Source organism: Poecilia mexicana, unplaced genomic scaffold (genome assembly GCF_051168715.1).
Source record: "Poecilia mexicana isolate PSO_F unplaced genomic scaffold, ASM5116871v1 scaffold_2, whole genome shotgun sequence".
NCBI classification, from domain to species: domain Eukaryota; kingdom Metazoa; phylum Chordata; class Actinopteri; order Cyprinodontiformes; family Poeciliidae; genus Poecilia; species Poecilia mexicana.
Window position 1 is genome coordinate 29,952,360 of NW_028263371.1, and position 14,779 is coordinate 29,967,138.

Consider the following 14,779-nt stretch of genomic DNA (forward strand, 5'->3'; position numbering starts at 1 on the left):
CTAGAACAGAGCCCTGTGGTACTCTCCAAAGCAGCTCATCCCAGTGGGGATATAAACACTGATGCTGACACAAAAACGTTTTGGTCCAGAGAGCTGCATCAAAACCATTAGAAAGAATCTTTGCCAGATAATCTAAATGCAGAAGCACAAGTAGGACACAACAAGTTTATCAACAAAAACTGTCAGCATACAGAGACCGAACTGAGCTGAGTTTTAAACCCAGACTTGGACACTTTCAGTATTACAAGTATTTTCAAGAAATAAAGTTCCAAGTTTCTTTCACTTGTGTTTAGGAGGAGAGAAGGTCAAAAATAGACCTTCTATACCTATAAATCCTAATTTCAAATGCATGATATTCCCTTATACTAACATGACAATTATACTTCTGAACAGAACCAGATGGATCTCCTACCTGTTGTGTTTATTCCTGCAGCAACATGCAGAAATGATTCCCAGCAGAATGACAACAATCAACACAAAAACTATAAGTACGATGATTAGAGTTGAAGGGAAAGTTGTTTCTGAAGGAGGAATGGTGTCTTCATCATCTAAAAAACATAATTGTCAAAGGGATTAAATATGTGAACAACCTTTTGGAAATCATAATGCATTGCTTAAGTATTGTCTCGGTAAAGTATTTCTACCATTCTAACTTCTTCTTTCATCGTCTCATTTAAAACAACTTATGATATACTTTATTGGAAATTAAATAATATGATGCAAAGTAGTGGATTACTTTGAAGTAAGGGCTTGAAAGGCCTTTGTGACAAAACAATACAAAACACTGCAGCTTTGAGGCATACTGAGGAAACTGTTACCACATATGATGACATGTTAAATCAAAAATCGAACTCATCTGTTAATATTTTTGTTTTGATCTTCTTTCTTTTTTAAAAAACTGTAAACAGATTTGTATCCAGTTAGAGAAGAATTTTAAGCTCAAAGCCTCATAAGGAAAATTAAGTACATTCGCTCCATTCCAATGTTTTTTAATGCAGAGGATCATGCATTTAATACATTAATATCAATAAAAAAACACACACACACACACACGCACACACACACACACACACACACACACAAAAAAAACTGATCCTCACATTTCATTTACAAAAAAAATTAAGACGTAAATACAAATAGAACAACACTAAAAAATCTGTAGATATTTTCAAAATACATAAAACCCTGGTTCTTTTTTTTAATCCAGGAAATTCAAAATTAGGTCATTGAGAAATATTAATACCCAACAAAGAACCACATATAGGGAAAAAAAATGGTGATTTTATATTAAAAAACAAATCTCAAAAATGCATCTGAAAGGGTTTAGTTTTCTAACTAAAATTATTTTTTTAATTATGTCTGGAAACACACCAGACCCCACGAAGTTTGACCACTTAAACATCTCATCACCGTTCACTGTCATTTCACTGGTAATTCTTTATCATGTTAGAATTAAACTTATATTGATTCATTAGTTTTTCAAAGCTAAATGATTTCCTTACCTTCTACAGTGATGTTGAGCTGTAGAGTAAATGTTCCATCACGACGTGAGCACTCACAGCTGTAGCTTCCACTATTTTCTAGTGTTAAATTGTTCAGACGGAAAAATATTGTCTGATTTATTAACATGAGTGAAAACCTGGAGTCACATCCCTGCTCAAAGCCTCTCATCATTCGATAGATAAGATGACATTCTTCTTCTCTGCTTCTCACTGGTCTGATCCTACAGATAGCTAATGTGATTGGATTCTGTGTGGAATTGCTGCAAACTGGAGTCAAATCTTCATCTTTTCTGATGGTTTTCACCACCGGCTCCAGATTATCTACTGTAACAACAATGGCAAAAAAAAAAAAAAAAAAAAAAAAAAAATCAACTATTAAACTAGAGTCTGTTATTTATAACTATTTTAAACTGAGAATATTCAAGAGAAATGAAAAAAAAAAAAAAACATTCTATAAAAGCATTTTTTGTACATACCTTTGTCGTTGGAACAAAAAGTGAACGGCAGCAGGAGAATAAACCACAGACTGTATCTACTCATGCTGGTCAAGGCTTCAATAACAGCAGCAGATTCTGCTGCTGTTGCTGCTGCTTGTTTACTGCCAATGGTTTACATGGCGCTCTGCAGTTTACCTCAGCAGCTAAACCGCAGATTCTTTAACTCTCTGAAGATACAAGCTGAAAACGCCCCTTTAAAAGGAAGTCAATGAAACATTTTTGAAACAGTGGCTTCATTTATTAAGAGAACACCATCACTGCCCACATTTCGTTTATTTATATATTATCAACAGGCCACTGACATTAGAGCAAATCCTCGTCTCTTCCTGTTTGAGGTACGGCTCAGCCTCCACTGCTTCCTGTTAAAAACAAATTTAATGGGAAACTGTTGTGACACCAAGACTGCAAAGAGACAAATACTAAAGTTCATAGAGTGTTTACCTTGTATAATATTGTACTGTTTGTTTCATGCCACATCGAGGCTTCCAGCATTTTCTTCTGTAAAAATAACAGAAATCTAAAATATAAACGATGTCATCAGTTTTAATTGGTTTAATGTTCATATTAAAAGCTAAAGCTACATGTAGCATTGTTTCTCAACATAAAGAAAATAATTCAGCTCAACTCAAATTATTCCAGTAATTATAAATCGTGTTGTCATAGTAGCATCTTACCGATGATGGATGTTGCAGTAGATAACTCCCAGAATGATTCCAGACTCCAGTAACAGGAATAAAACCTCCGGATAAATCTGCTTCTCCAGGACTGCTGGTGTCTGCATCACCTTAGAAACGGGAACAGTCACAGATAAATTGTTCTAATGAGATGTTAGGTATAAAGAAAGCAATTTTTAAAAGATGAACATGGGAGCAAACAGCAGATGTTAGATGTAAAAGTGCAATAATAAACCTAGAACTATGTCTATATGCTAGAAGTAGACACTAATTTATGGTGCTGTTGCTCTGAAGTTTGACCATGTAAACAGCTAATCATTGTACACTGCACTGTCATCATGGTAAAATTTTTTCATGCTAGACATAAACTGATATTGTTTGTTCAAAGCTAATAAATCTCTTCCTTACCTTCCACAGTGAAGTTGAGCTGTAGAGTAAATGTTCCACCAGGACGTGAGCACTCACAGCTGTAGCTTCCACTATTTTCTGGTGTTAAATTTTTCAGACGGAGAAAAATCTTATTTATTTATTTATTATTTTTTAATAAATAAGACAGAGTCTTATTTATTAACATGAATGAAAACCTGGAGTCACATCCCTGCTCAAAGCCTCTCATCACTTGGTATATTAGATGACATTCTTCTTCTCTGCTCCTCACTGGTCTGATCCTACAGACAATATATCCGATTGGATTCTGTGTGGAATTGCTGCAAACTGGAGTCAAATCTTCATCATTTCTGATTGTTTTCACCACCGGCTCCAGATTACCCGCTGTAATAAACCAAAGTGTCAAAAAGCAACTACTAAACTAGAATTTGCAAATATTATACGCATTTCATAGGTGTTTTAAACAAAGAATATTCAAGAGAAATGAGAAAAACATTCTATACAAGCAGTTCTTGTACATACCTTTGTCGTTGGAACAAAAAGTTGAACGGCAGCAGGAGAATAAACCACAGACTGTATCTACTCATGCTGGTCAAGGCTTCAATAATAGCAGCTGATTCTGCTGCTCCTTGTTTACCGTGAATGGTTTACATGGCGCTCTGCAGTTTACCTCAGCAGCTAAACCGCAGATTCTTTAACTTTATAAAGATACAAGCCGCAAACGCCTCTTTAGAAGGAAGCAGACATCACCTTTAGTTCAACTTTCACCTCAAAGGTATAAAAGCATCCAAATGCACAGAAAAAATATCAAAAATTAAATTTATTTTTAAAAAAGACCTGAAGAACGTGGGATACATACATCAGGGTTCCTGTCTGAGACCTGAAGCTCAGCATCGTTTATAGATAAACCTCAGATTGACAAAAGAGAAGATAGTTGGACTAACTAGACTTTTTAGTGTTAATTTTACAAAGTAAACTCTCCTACTGTCAACTTATTTTGCTATTTTTAACAACAAAAACAAATTGAATGACTGCAACAATTCAAATTTGCTTTCTGTTGGGATCCATGATCGTTCCCTGCTCCAGTCTCACTTCTTAAATAAGAATCTCAGGAGGGAAGTGATTTAAATCAGCTGCATCTTGGTCAGCATTAATTCATTTATTTTTTCCACTCCTGTATGACACTGAAAGGTGAGGATATTTGCAGTATCAATACTACTATGATTTTTTATTTAGGTACAAGTATATTGCCAAAAATCCAGCACACAAAAAATTCTTTTAGCATAAAACACAAAGCATATGTTGGGTAAAACAAAGTATAATAAGTTATTAAGTTATTTATGGTGTGTTTTAAGTCCGTTGTGCTTCATGTATGGAGCTCCTAGTAACAAACAACCTAAAATAGAGAAAATGATCTAAATTCTGGGACATTAAAATGCGATCTTGCTGAAAGCAGCTAAAAATACTAAACCATTTGCAGCACAAATAAAAGCAACAGAAAAGTTGGTTAAGAATGAATGTGATGCTTGTGCGCCCTCTTTCTCCTGCTGCCCTGGGAAACCACCCATATGCCTCATATCACAAACCACTGCAGAAATTGAAGCTTTATACAGTTAAGATAATAAAAACTAAATATTGTAATTTATAAATGCTTGTACAGGTAAAATCCTCAGGTAGATGCTCCCAGATCAGCAGATTTTTTGGAAGTTTTCTTTCATCACAGAATATTTGTTTTGTTTTACAGGTTTTCATAGACGTCCTCCGTTTGTTGTTCAGTTTCTAAACAGGCCTTATTACTTTTCCTCCCCAGAGCGCCGACATGCGGATGGTTCACCCGATATGTAGTCTGGTAGAAATCTCCCTCAGGCTGCTGAAGGCTGGCGTACTCCCCTTCATTTTTACCCTGTTAAAGACAACAAAAGCTCCAGCTAAGAAACGTCCACAAATTATTTTTAAAAATCCAACAAAAGGGTCAACCTTTGAAAACACAAAGCGGTGAGCTGCATCTTAACGCTGGGCAGAGAGACACTCGACGCACTGTAAGTGTGATCAGGAAGCCGCAGTCAAACTGAAACCCAGGTTTTATTTAGGTCACTCTACACCCTCATCCTGTCTGCCACCACTGACCTCCTGAAACTTCGTTTGGCCTCAAACATCGACAACAGGTGACTAAAAACCACCTACGGCAGATTTACAGCTTTTCCAATCAGCACAAGTTTTTAAAATTCATCTTCAGCACACATTGAGCTGTTCAAGAAGATTTGTGGTTTTTAGTCTCATGTCTTGCGTCTCATCCACGGTGTGAAAACGTCACAAATTTAAATAGTTTGAGACGTTTCAGGTTGATTGTTTCAGTGGCAGACGAGCATGCACCACTTTGCAAAAGTGTCAACATCTCTTTTTAATTTTTTACACTTTCACACCAAACAAATGCATTTTAATACAATAAACCATCGGAAAATGTTGCAAAACAGTGTTTAACATTAAAACACCAGTTTTGATGTTAAACACTGGTAGAGTTGTGCTGTATTTTTCTTCCCCAATACAATAAGGCGCCACTTTGTGTTGGTCTACGACATGCATATCTAATAAAATACATGAAACGTTTTGGTTCTCGCAACACAAAATGTGAAAAAGCTCAAAAGGTGTGAATATTCTTAACACGCCGTTGTGTTAAGCTTCCAAAAATGTGATATTTATTCAGAAATTTAAGTGATCTGAACTGAAATGCAAGTTTCTGCTGCCGCTCTACACACATACAAAAACAGAAAAGGAAATATTCAGCACATCTCCGAGTGAAGCATCTCGGAGTAAATGTAGAGTTTAAAGAAGAAGCTTCACTTACGTCTAGTTCAAGACTTTCAGACTGTCTGCAGCATCTGGAAACAAAAAGAAAGAATCAGAGTTAAACCGATAAAATCAGCGTCAAGGTCACAAAGATTCTTGTCTGCACACAAAATTGATTGCACCCTTAAATAACATTTTAAAATGTCTCACTTTATCTCCTACGCCCATTGACTAGGTACCAAATTATCAATTCTGTATGTTGATTTCCACTCCAAATGAGTCAAAAACGACTTGCGGTCCACCTTTTATTTTATATCTTACAGTTTTAAACCCGATAACGATTTTGCTGACAATCACCTGCAGCGTGTTTTTCTCAGGGTGAGTCCAAGTGTCACTGCGGCTACGACAGTAAATCCAGCCGCAGCACTGACTGCCACCATGCAACTGATCACTCTGAGCAGAGAAAAGCTGCCGTCATCTGCTAGAGATGCATCAAAGCAAAGAAAAATACAAGTGGATCACTACTAACTTTAAGTGGAGGGTGGAAATAATTTTTTGCATGTCATGTTTGTACAGTGTCTTAAAATAAGTAATTATTGCCTCCATTAACGAGAAGATTAATGATTAGCATAAAACTTGAATTAATAGAGTAAATCTGGCACAACAACTTGTCAACAAAATAATGAATAGTTAAAATACGAAGAAAAACAGGTGAAATATGAAGAAAAGACAGACTTGTGCGTAGAGGTTATATGTAAAAGCTTCTTTCTTGTACCTTCAGGCTCCAAACAAAAACAAAGAGGCAGCAGCATGACAAGCCACAGTTTGTCCAGATCCATGATGGTCAAAAGTACTGAACACTTCTGCAGTCAGTCGACTCTTCAGAACGTATGCAAGCAGGAGGGCGAAGGTCGACACGGCAAAAATGAATTCATATCAGCTCATTTTGACCACCGCTGAATAGGAAGTAAAACAAAACTGCTACTTTCTAAGTTACTCAGCGACTATAAATAAAGCTCCTGCTCTTCTTTGAGTAATGGGTCATTTAGATGGAGGGTTTTTAGAATGAAAAAGGAAGGAAGAGGGAGAAAGTCGTAATTTTTTTAGGATAATTGCTTTTCCTCTACTTCTTTGGAGTCTCAAAGCATTACAAATAGATTCATAACACTTTCCTGACTTAATATACTGCTCAAAAAAATAAAGGGAACATTTCACTTTAATTTTGTGTGTGGCTCCAAATCCAGGCCTCCATTGGTTAATAAATTTGATTTCCATTGATTATTTTTGTGTGATTTTGTTGTCAGCACATTCAACTTTGTACAGAACAAAGTATTCAATGAGAATATTTCATTCATTCAGATCTAGGATGTGTTATTTGAGTGTTCCCTTTATTTTTTGAGCAGTGCATTTCTCATTTGTTCTTAAATGTCTTTAGATGATGTCATGTTTTCACCTATTTTAGCCAATTTCTTGCTGTCAAACAAGTTATTTTTAAGCCATTTCTTGATTCAGCAGTTGTGGCCTGTAAATATACAAATAATCACAGGTAATACATGGTGTCAGAAGGGAGTGATTTTCACACAGGGTCTGCTGTATGTTGACAGGTTTTATTCCTTTGTAAATGAATTAATTATCTGAAAACAGTTTTTTTTGTATTATCTTAGGTCATAGTTTCTGAATAAAATGGATAATAAAAAGGGAATTAAAGAGGAGCAAGGAGTTATCCCTGATGAACACCTTCAGTTATGTTTCCTAAGGTCAAGTTATAGTCAAAGCTGACCAGAAATGTTCTCTTTTACAGAAGCTGAGGCTTAAAATAAACATACAGCTCCCAACAAGGAAAGGGAAACGTTATATCAACATTATCAAAACTGGAACTAAAACCAGCATGGTTTAACTCATAGCTTATTACATCAGGGGCTTACTCTGTAATTTATCTTTCAGTTAGTGGGCTGACCGCTGTTTTCTGAGCATTCATCACTTCACTTGAGCTTTACATGAAGTTTGCATGTTATTTCTCCACCTACTAGTGGAGAAATGTGTTGCACGAGTCAGCTGCCAGTTTAACACCTTCCTATACATCCTGCCCACAGTCACGGCTGTTTACGTAACGTGAAAATGATTGACTGCAAAGTGCGAACCTGAAACTACATTCAGAAACCATTTGTGTAGTTTGGGGATTTTACCATTTATGTTTTATTGTTTTATGTAAAAGAAAAAAAAGAGGGGGGAAAAAAAGAGAAATATTTCACTTTTTTTGTATGTTCCTCAGCTGGACTGTAAGCAAGATTTAGACGCAGAGTGATTTGTGAAAACGGAAACAGCCATAGATTTATGGGATGTGGAACCCTGAAGGCTCAGAGCAGCACAGAGACTGCCGACGCTGTTCATATCGTAGCTCTGACTGGTGAAGATGCTTAGAGCGGTCAAGGTGGTGAGCTAGGAAGGTTGTGGTTTCACACTACAATGCAGAGGTGTGAACAGACTAGGTTTGGGGTTCCCACGCTTCAACTTATAGGAAAAACATGGATGGCACACAACAATATACAACCTTTTACAGCTGCGTCGAGCTACACGCGCTAACATAGCAGAATTATGAAACTGATTCAGAATGAGGAATGAAAAGAAACTGATGGTAAGCAATGCAATGTGAAAAGCAAATACTTTAAAATATCTGCTGTTTTAATCTTTGGTTTGGGTACTGCGGCTTTTAACCTGTACTAATCTGTACTAGTAAAGTTAGATAAGAACAGTAGCACGTGGCTGGCACTACTTCATGAATCTTATCAGGATAAAACAAAGAATCAAACTGAAATTAAGTCCAGAATGAGGTTTCATCCACAAAAATGTGGGTTATTGGGAAGATTAAAGCAACAGAAAACTTGTTTAGAGCTAAACTTTGAATATCATACGAGTCACCGCCCCAAAATACATTATTATTAATTATTTGTATTCACCAGAAATAGGATTTGAGCGCATTTGTTACTCATGCTACAAGCAGTAACATAAAAATCAAAGCAAAACCCTGCTTTTCCATTTATTAAGCTCTGCCTTTTTATACTGTCAACACAAACACACATTCCTACGTGAAGGGAAAAAACATGTTCAGAGAAGACGCAAGCCTCTCTTCACTTCCTCTGAAAGCTTTGAAGCCTGAAGCCAAAGTATGACCCACATATACAGTAGAACGAGTCTTACAGCACTCAGACGCTGAGCAAAGCTGCTCTGTTTGTATCCTGTTAGCAAAATATGAAGACATCCGTCAAATATCAAATGCAAATGTTTAAAAGAGGAAAATTTAACTTTGTTTTCCCCTATATTTACCTTAAACTGCTTGATTTAAGCAACAATGACAAATTTAGCATCCACGCCACACACAGACATTTAAAGATAAACTGAGCAACTGCTAAATTTTCAGATGGTTTTATTTAATAGGGAAATAAGTAATCCAAAGTAACTTTATCCTAAGTGAAAGCTGAGATGTTGTTGCAAGGAGTTTAACACTTGAAAACAACATTGCTAAAGTAAAGTTATTAGGTTTAAAGGGCAGTTACATTTTCACTTTTAGATATTTTCCCTTGATAAATTAAATAATAATTTAGGTTTTCTCTGTGATTAAAATATGATTAATGATCTGAAACATCTTATTGTTAAGGAAGAGAAAGGAATCTATAAGGAGGCCAATTTTCTTTAACTTTATTTTCATTTTTAAACTACAATCTTGAAATCATATTTTTTTATTTTAGGAGCTTTCAAATAAAATCTCTGGTGAAGCATATGAATAAGAGAGTTTTGGTAATCTAAATGATTGATTTAATAGCATAAGAGGCGGTCAATATTACCAAACATTAAACCAGTTCTATAACAAACATTATATAGGCCTAAATGTTGCACTATTTCTTACTATTAAACACCTTCGCAGTATGTCCGCAAGGGGACGCCAGGTAACCGTGGGTTACTTTCCTTTCGCTCAAAGGCTGCTGGGAAATTTTCAATGTGGCGGCACCATGAGCCGCTAACAGTAAAAGGTAAACATTTGATGTTCTGAGTTAACTTTAGATGAAAATATTGTGTTTATTGAATACGTTTATGATATGAAGAGCGGCGCCGTGCTGACGTCTTGTTATCGCTGCAGACCGTGACGCACAAGACGTCGAACAGGACGTAGCGTTACAATAAAGTGTTAAATTTACTTACAGTATTTTATCTCTGTCCACACAGAAGAAGACCTGCGGAGGGACTGGAGTTAGAGCTGCGTCCAGTCAGTCATGGTAGGAGAGCTAAATTAGCGTCAATTACTGACACCTGGTAGTACTTTACGGTTTCCTGTTTAGTCTCTTCGGGTTTCTGCAGCTTTATTCCTGCAAAACGCAGCACTTAGAAATTATGACAGCATAAACAACACAGAGAGCTAAATAAATACTCAAGTCTTTGCAGAATCACACGAATCAAAAATTGAAAAGCGTTACAGAAATAAAAAGCAACATTTAGGACAACAGAAGAAGAAGAAGAAGAAAGATACAATACAGTTCATGGAAGAGATTCTGTGCTAATTGCATTTATACTCAAGTATGAGCATATAAACTACAATAAACTATCCACATTTCCACACAATAATTCTGAGCAGATAAGAGAAATTGGGTTGTTAAAGGACCAAACGGCCTGAAATGGCTCTTTATACCCAGAAAAAACGAGAAAACAGTTTCTCTGTTTATTCCTGCCTGAGTGTGAAGAAAAAATAGATTTTTCAGTAAATTTGCAATACAAGTGTTTTTGTACACACACATCTTTAGTCACTTTTGTTAGCAGAAAGTCTGATTTTCTTGCATAGTTTTCAAAATCGGATGTTTATAAAGTTTTGTTTGAATGCTGCGTGTATTTTCAAGTTCATTATTTTTCAATTATGACACTCAGACCTGATCTATGAGTCAGTCCAAGATTAAACAGGACAGAATACCAGCCTCTGTTGTGCTCTGGTTGCCCTCACACTGCATCAACTTACAGATCCTAATCCCATCCAGTCTGGTTTCCACAGGGATCTGTTTTGACTAGTGTTTTTGATCCATCTGCTCCTTCTTGGTCTCATCCTGCAATCTTTTAAGGACATCTCCCGTCATTGTTATGCAGATTATATCCAGTTCTATATTTCTTTTCCTCCTTACTAAGTTTCAAAACTGCACATTTTATTTGAAATAATATGCTTTTGTTTAGTCTCGTCTGGATTACTGTAAGACACTCTACTCATGTCTGACCAAAACTTAAAACCAGTTGCAGTCTACAAAAAGCTGCAGCCAGGCAGCTCCTGACTAAATCGTCCTAATTGAGTTGTAAATGGAGAAATAAGAATTCTTGTTTCTCTGCAGGAGGACGTCAGCGATGTGATGTCCTGGTTCTCCAGCCCCATCTACAGCCGCTACTGGCAGCACTACCGGCAGGCCATGGCCTGGCGCCGGAGGCACCGGGGAGCCTACAGGAAGGCCTGGGAGGCTGCTTACGGCCCGGCACAGCAGCGCCGCTACGCCGACTGGCAGGCCAGCGGGAGCGATCGCAGCAGCAGCAGCAACGACGACCACGCGGAAGACAAAAGCAGCTCGGACAGCGACATCGAGTGCGACGTCAGCAACATGGAGATCAGCGAGGAGCTGCGGCAGTACTTTGCCCACACGGAGAGACACAGAGAGGAGCTGAGTACGTCCACGTTACAGGTCAACTTCCAACTCCTTTAGATGAAGGCTGAAGTAATGACGATACATTACAGGGAGGCAGCAGGAGCTGGAGGCAGAGCAGCAGGACAGCTACGTCCCAGCCGACCAGGACCTGCGCGCCGTTGGCCGCCGCAGCAGCGCCGCGCCCCCTGCCGAGCGGCCGGGCGAGAGGCGGGCAGCTGAGATGAAGAAGCTGTATGGCCAAGACGCGGCCAAGATCATGGCCATGGAGGCGGCCATGCAGCTGGCGTTCGACAGGAACTGCGACCTGAAGCAGCCCAAGTACTGGCCCGTCATCCCGCTGAAGCTGTGACCTTCACACAGGAGCTCCAGTTATCATCTCTGCCTCTTTGCAGCCATGTGTCTTCTGACATGTATTTTGTTTTGTTTTTGTATTTTGACAGAAATTTAGTGAATAATAAAGTGTTTTATGTCTAAATATTGAAACAATTTCACCTTTTTCATTTTTAGATGAAAAAGGTGAACTGCAAGGTTTTTCTGATCTGGATTCATGTAAAAAAAAAGAGAGAGAAATGGTATCAAGTAAATATTTTTTTTATTTCTAGATTCCATTTTCCATTCCGTCATTAACATGATAAATGTTTTCATTTATGAAAGGTAGTTGCTGCTTCACAGCGGTTTCATGACTGAAAACAAAAGGTGAACATTGAAACTCAGAAATAAAAATAAAAAAATATTTAAAACTCAGAAACATTTATATTTTTTCAGTGTGTTCTTATCTCGAAGTTTCTTGAGTTTTTCTCTGAAATATCCAAGATTTTTTTTTCCTTTTGTTTTTAGAACATTTCTGAGATTAATCTCAAAAGTTCCGAGTTTTTTTTCGGCTGAAATGTACCTTTTTTTTTTTCTTTTTTTTTTTGCCAATTCACAATAGCAGCGTCGTACTTTTTCGCTGAAAAAGGTTGAGCAAAATTGGACTAATAACATCGTTCATTTGCGAGCATACGCCATTCACAACAAACATCAAATAGGACATATTTCATCAACTAAATGAAATATGGTCCGCTGTTAAAAATGAGGAGTCAACATTTACAGTGAAATAAAATTCAGTTCAACATCTGCGCATTAGTGCGCATGTGCAACTGTAAATCCTTAAATAAAATTGTATATTTTTCCGCATTTAACGGCTTACTGTATTTGATGAGACGTGTAAATCCGGAGCAGGACTCTTGTCTCCGTGTTTGGGTCTATGTCTAGTCTCTGGCGGTGACGTCACACCTCCTCCTCCTCCCCTGATTCCCTGAACGGGACGTCCAGTTGTTTGCGTGCGCCGCGACAACCTGTGGGACAGCATCTCAGGCACTTTTTGTCTCAGGGAAAGTTTCCACGGGAGCGGCGGACATGGGTAAGTGAACTAACTCAGCTTCATATTTATGCAGGTCATCATGTGCGGGAGTCTTCACGGGTTGTGCGCCAAACGTGCAAAGCGTGTCCAATCTGATCCGTTTTCACACCTTACTCCTGTGGTGTTTGTGCAAAAAAAAATTTGTTGACATTTTTCTAGATGCATTTATCGGTTTTCAACATTGACACACTTTATCTGTGTGCGTTATCTCAGAATGGGGTCAAAGCGAGGGCTGCGGATGAGATTATTTTGTATGTTCCGCAGAGAAACTGCGTGTAGCCCGCAGTGTCTGCGTGTGCTTGTGTGTGTTTGTGTCACTTCCTAAGCTTGGGAATAAACATTCCAGGCTCCATTAGCATGCAGAAATAGGGGCATCCCCTCCAAATCAGATATTATATGGAATATTACTGCATTTTTGTACAATATAAAACAAAAAAGAGCACAAACACACTGCCCTAGGGATTCTTTGTTGTTAGAAAAAAGGAAGTTTCACATTATAGCAGCCATAGGCTCCACAAGCAGCTGCTTAGAAGTCTAACAATATAATAATTGGTGTGCACAATGCAGAGGAGGAAGATGGAAATGTTATTTTACTGATTAAGTCAGGAGATAATTCCTTAAAGAAGCAGAACGTCCCATAACTGATGTAAAATCAGAATTAAAGGTGAAGTCACAGGGAATATCAGTGTATAAAAATGTATTTATTAGCAATAACACAGAGCAAATAGGCTCCAGAATACTAATTATAATCTGAATTATACTTTAAAACACAATTTTCGGTCATTTGCAGATCCAGATTAAGCAAAAATAAATCAATAATCTCACACAGTTAAAAGCTTTTGTGTAGGAAAAATGGAAATATATTCCCCAGCTGGAAGTGAAGCCGGCTGCAAGAATAAAATCTCACAAGTGATGTGGGAATATTTACAAAAATGCCACTAATTTTGGTGAATTTCTTGGATTACGAGGTGAAATTTGAGATTACCTAACAGCTCAGATTCATTCCATCATCATCCCCATGTCAGGTATTCACGTGAGGGCTGATGTTGATTGGATTAGGAGGGAGTGATCAGCTCACTCTTTGTGGATTAAACAGACTGCATGAGCTCGTAACAAGCAAGATGACTGACAGGTAAAAAGCATGTGTGCACTTTCCAAAATCAACGGTTCTGGACACCATCTTGGCTAAACTGTACTAGGTACTTAAAAATGTTTGGTTTTTTATTAGAAAACTGGGGGCAGAAAAATTGTATGCAAGCCTTATTCAATATTTCTACGAAAATGTAGCTTTTAAACATCCATCAAAGTCAAAATGAACGTAACTTCATTTTCGCTGGATTTATAACCCGTGTTATTTGAGTACAAGCACCGCGTCATACTTATGAAGGTTATTCTTTGGCATTTATGAATTACTCTTTGGTGCATGTGATTAACTGTTGACCATAAAAACACAAAGTCGAGCGAAATAAACAGAGGAATATTTACATTCCGGTCCCTGTAAATCCAAGCCTGTTGTATTTGGTATTAAATATGAACATTGTTTTGCTTTGACACCAAATTGTTGGTGTTAACGTCAAAACATGTTCTCTTAAATGTGACAGAAAGACTTTAATGTTAATGGAGTGAAGGAAGAAAAAAAATCAGGTAGGCATCACATTATCACCGCCATGTTGGATAAGTTATTAAGTTGCTAACACTATGTTTTTAAATTGTTGAAGCTTAGTAATCAATATTTGATTTTAAATTAGAAAAATCTAAAGGAACATTAAATGGAGAGTTGTAAAAATGATGGTAACAAGTTTCAACGTGTGGTGCTAGCAGCTAATGCTAGCCAAATTTAGTGAACGGCCACATTTGAAGT

At 37.5% G+C, this 14,779-nt stretch overlaps 4 protein-coding genes across 5 annotated transcripts in view; 2 read left to right on the forward strand and 2 right to left on the reverse strand.

Moving 5' to 3' along the window:
* Positions 1 to 2,215: 2,215 nt before the first annotated feature.
* Positions 2,216 to 3,954, reverse strand: LOC148160753 (uncharacterized). The gene is made up of 5 exons (XM_088008151.1): positions 3,898 to 3,954; positions 3,206 to 3,481; positions 2,674 to 2,783; positions 2,441 to 2,516; positions 2,216 to 2,358 (listed from the first exon to the last, which is right to left on the reverse strand). The coding sequence occupies exons 1-5, from the start codon at positions 3,952 to 3,954 to the stop codon at positions 2,272 to 2,274; spliced, it is 606 nt and encodes a 201-aa protein (XP_087864277.1). The 3' UTR covers positions 2,216 to 2,271.
* A 306-nt stretch (positions 3,955 to 4,260) lies between these two features.
* LOC148160754 (uncharacterized) lies at positions 4,261 to 6,838 on the reverse strand. Its single transcript, XM_088014224.1, has 4 exons — positions 6,623 to 6,838; positions 6,205 to 6,325; positions 5,906 to 5,939; positions 4,261 to 4,963 (listed from the first exon to the last, which is right to left on the reverse strand). Exons 1-4 carry the CDS (start codon positions 6,684 to 6,686, stop codon positions 4,799 to 4,801), a joined length of 384 nt encoding a protein of 127 aa, XP_087870350.1. The 5' UTR covers positions 6,687 to 6,838; the 3' UTR covers positions 4,261 to 4,798.
* Positions 6,839 to 8,282: 1,444 nt separating this feature from the next.
* On the forward strand, positions 8,283 to 12,264 carry gemin8 (gem (nuclear organelle) associated protein 8). Of its 2 annotated transcripts, none has more exons than XM_088014215.1 (4): positions 8,283 to 8,482; positions 10,069 to 10,118; positions 11,211 to 11,535; positions 11,606 to 12,264. In XM_088014215.1, the coding sequence occupies exons 2-4, from the start codon at positions 10,116 to 10,118 to the stop codon at positions 11,863 to 11,865; spliced, it is 588 nt and encodes a 195-aa protein (XP_087870341.1). In that variant the 5' UTR covers positions 8,283 to 8,482; positions 10,069 to 10,115; the 3' UTR covers positions 11,866 to 12,264. The 2 variants fall into 2 exon arrangements, with proteins under 2 accessions (XP_087870341.1, XP_014854430.2); XM_014998944.2 differs by lacking the exon at positions 8,283 to 8,482 and adding an exon at positions 9,799 to 9,875.
* Positions 12,265 to 12,775: 511 nt separating this feature from the next.
* LOC106924959 (neuronal membrane glycoprotein M6-b-like) overlaps positions 12,776 to 14,779 on the forward strand; it is a 37,273-nt gene continuing 35,269 nt past the window's right edge. Inside the window, exon 1 of the mRNA XM_014998941.2 lies at positions 12,776 to 12,918. Coding sequence (XP_014854427.1) covers positions 12,915 to 12,918 — 4 coding nt within the window. The 5' untranslated portion in view covers positions 12,776 to 12,914. The remainder of the gene's footprint in view (positions 12,919 to 14,779) is intronic.

Coding starts and splice junctions, on each gene's coding strand:
- gemin8 (XM_088014215.1), top strand. Junction 11,536..11,605: donor GAGACACAGAGAGGAGCTGA/GTACGTCCACGT, acceptor GATACATTACAG/GGAGGCAGCAGGAGCTGGAG.
- LOC148160754 (XM_088014224.1), bottom strand. CDS start 6,686: ATGGATCTGGACAAACTGTGGCTTGTCATGCTGCTGCCTCTTTGTTTT. Junction 6,326..6,622: donor TTTTTGTTTGGAGCCTGAAG/GTACAAGAAAGA, acceptor CATCTCTAGCAG/ATGACGGCAGCTTTTCTCTG. Junction 5,940..6,204: donor CTGAGAAAAACACGCTGCAG/GTGATTGTCAGC, acceptor TTTTGTTTCCAG/ATGCTGCAGACAGTCTGAAA.
- LOC148160753 (XM_088008151.1), bottom strand. CDS start 3,954: ATGCTGAGCTTCAGGTCTCAGACAGGAACCCTGATGTATGTATCCCAC. Junction 2,784..3,205: donor CTTATTTATTAAAAAATAAT/AAATAAATAAAT, acceptor CCCGTTTCTAAG/GTGATGCAGACACCAGCAGT. Junction 2,517..2,673: donor TACTGCAACATCCATCATCG/GTAAGATGCTAC, acceptor TTTATATTTTAG/ATTTCTGTTATTTTTACAGA.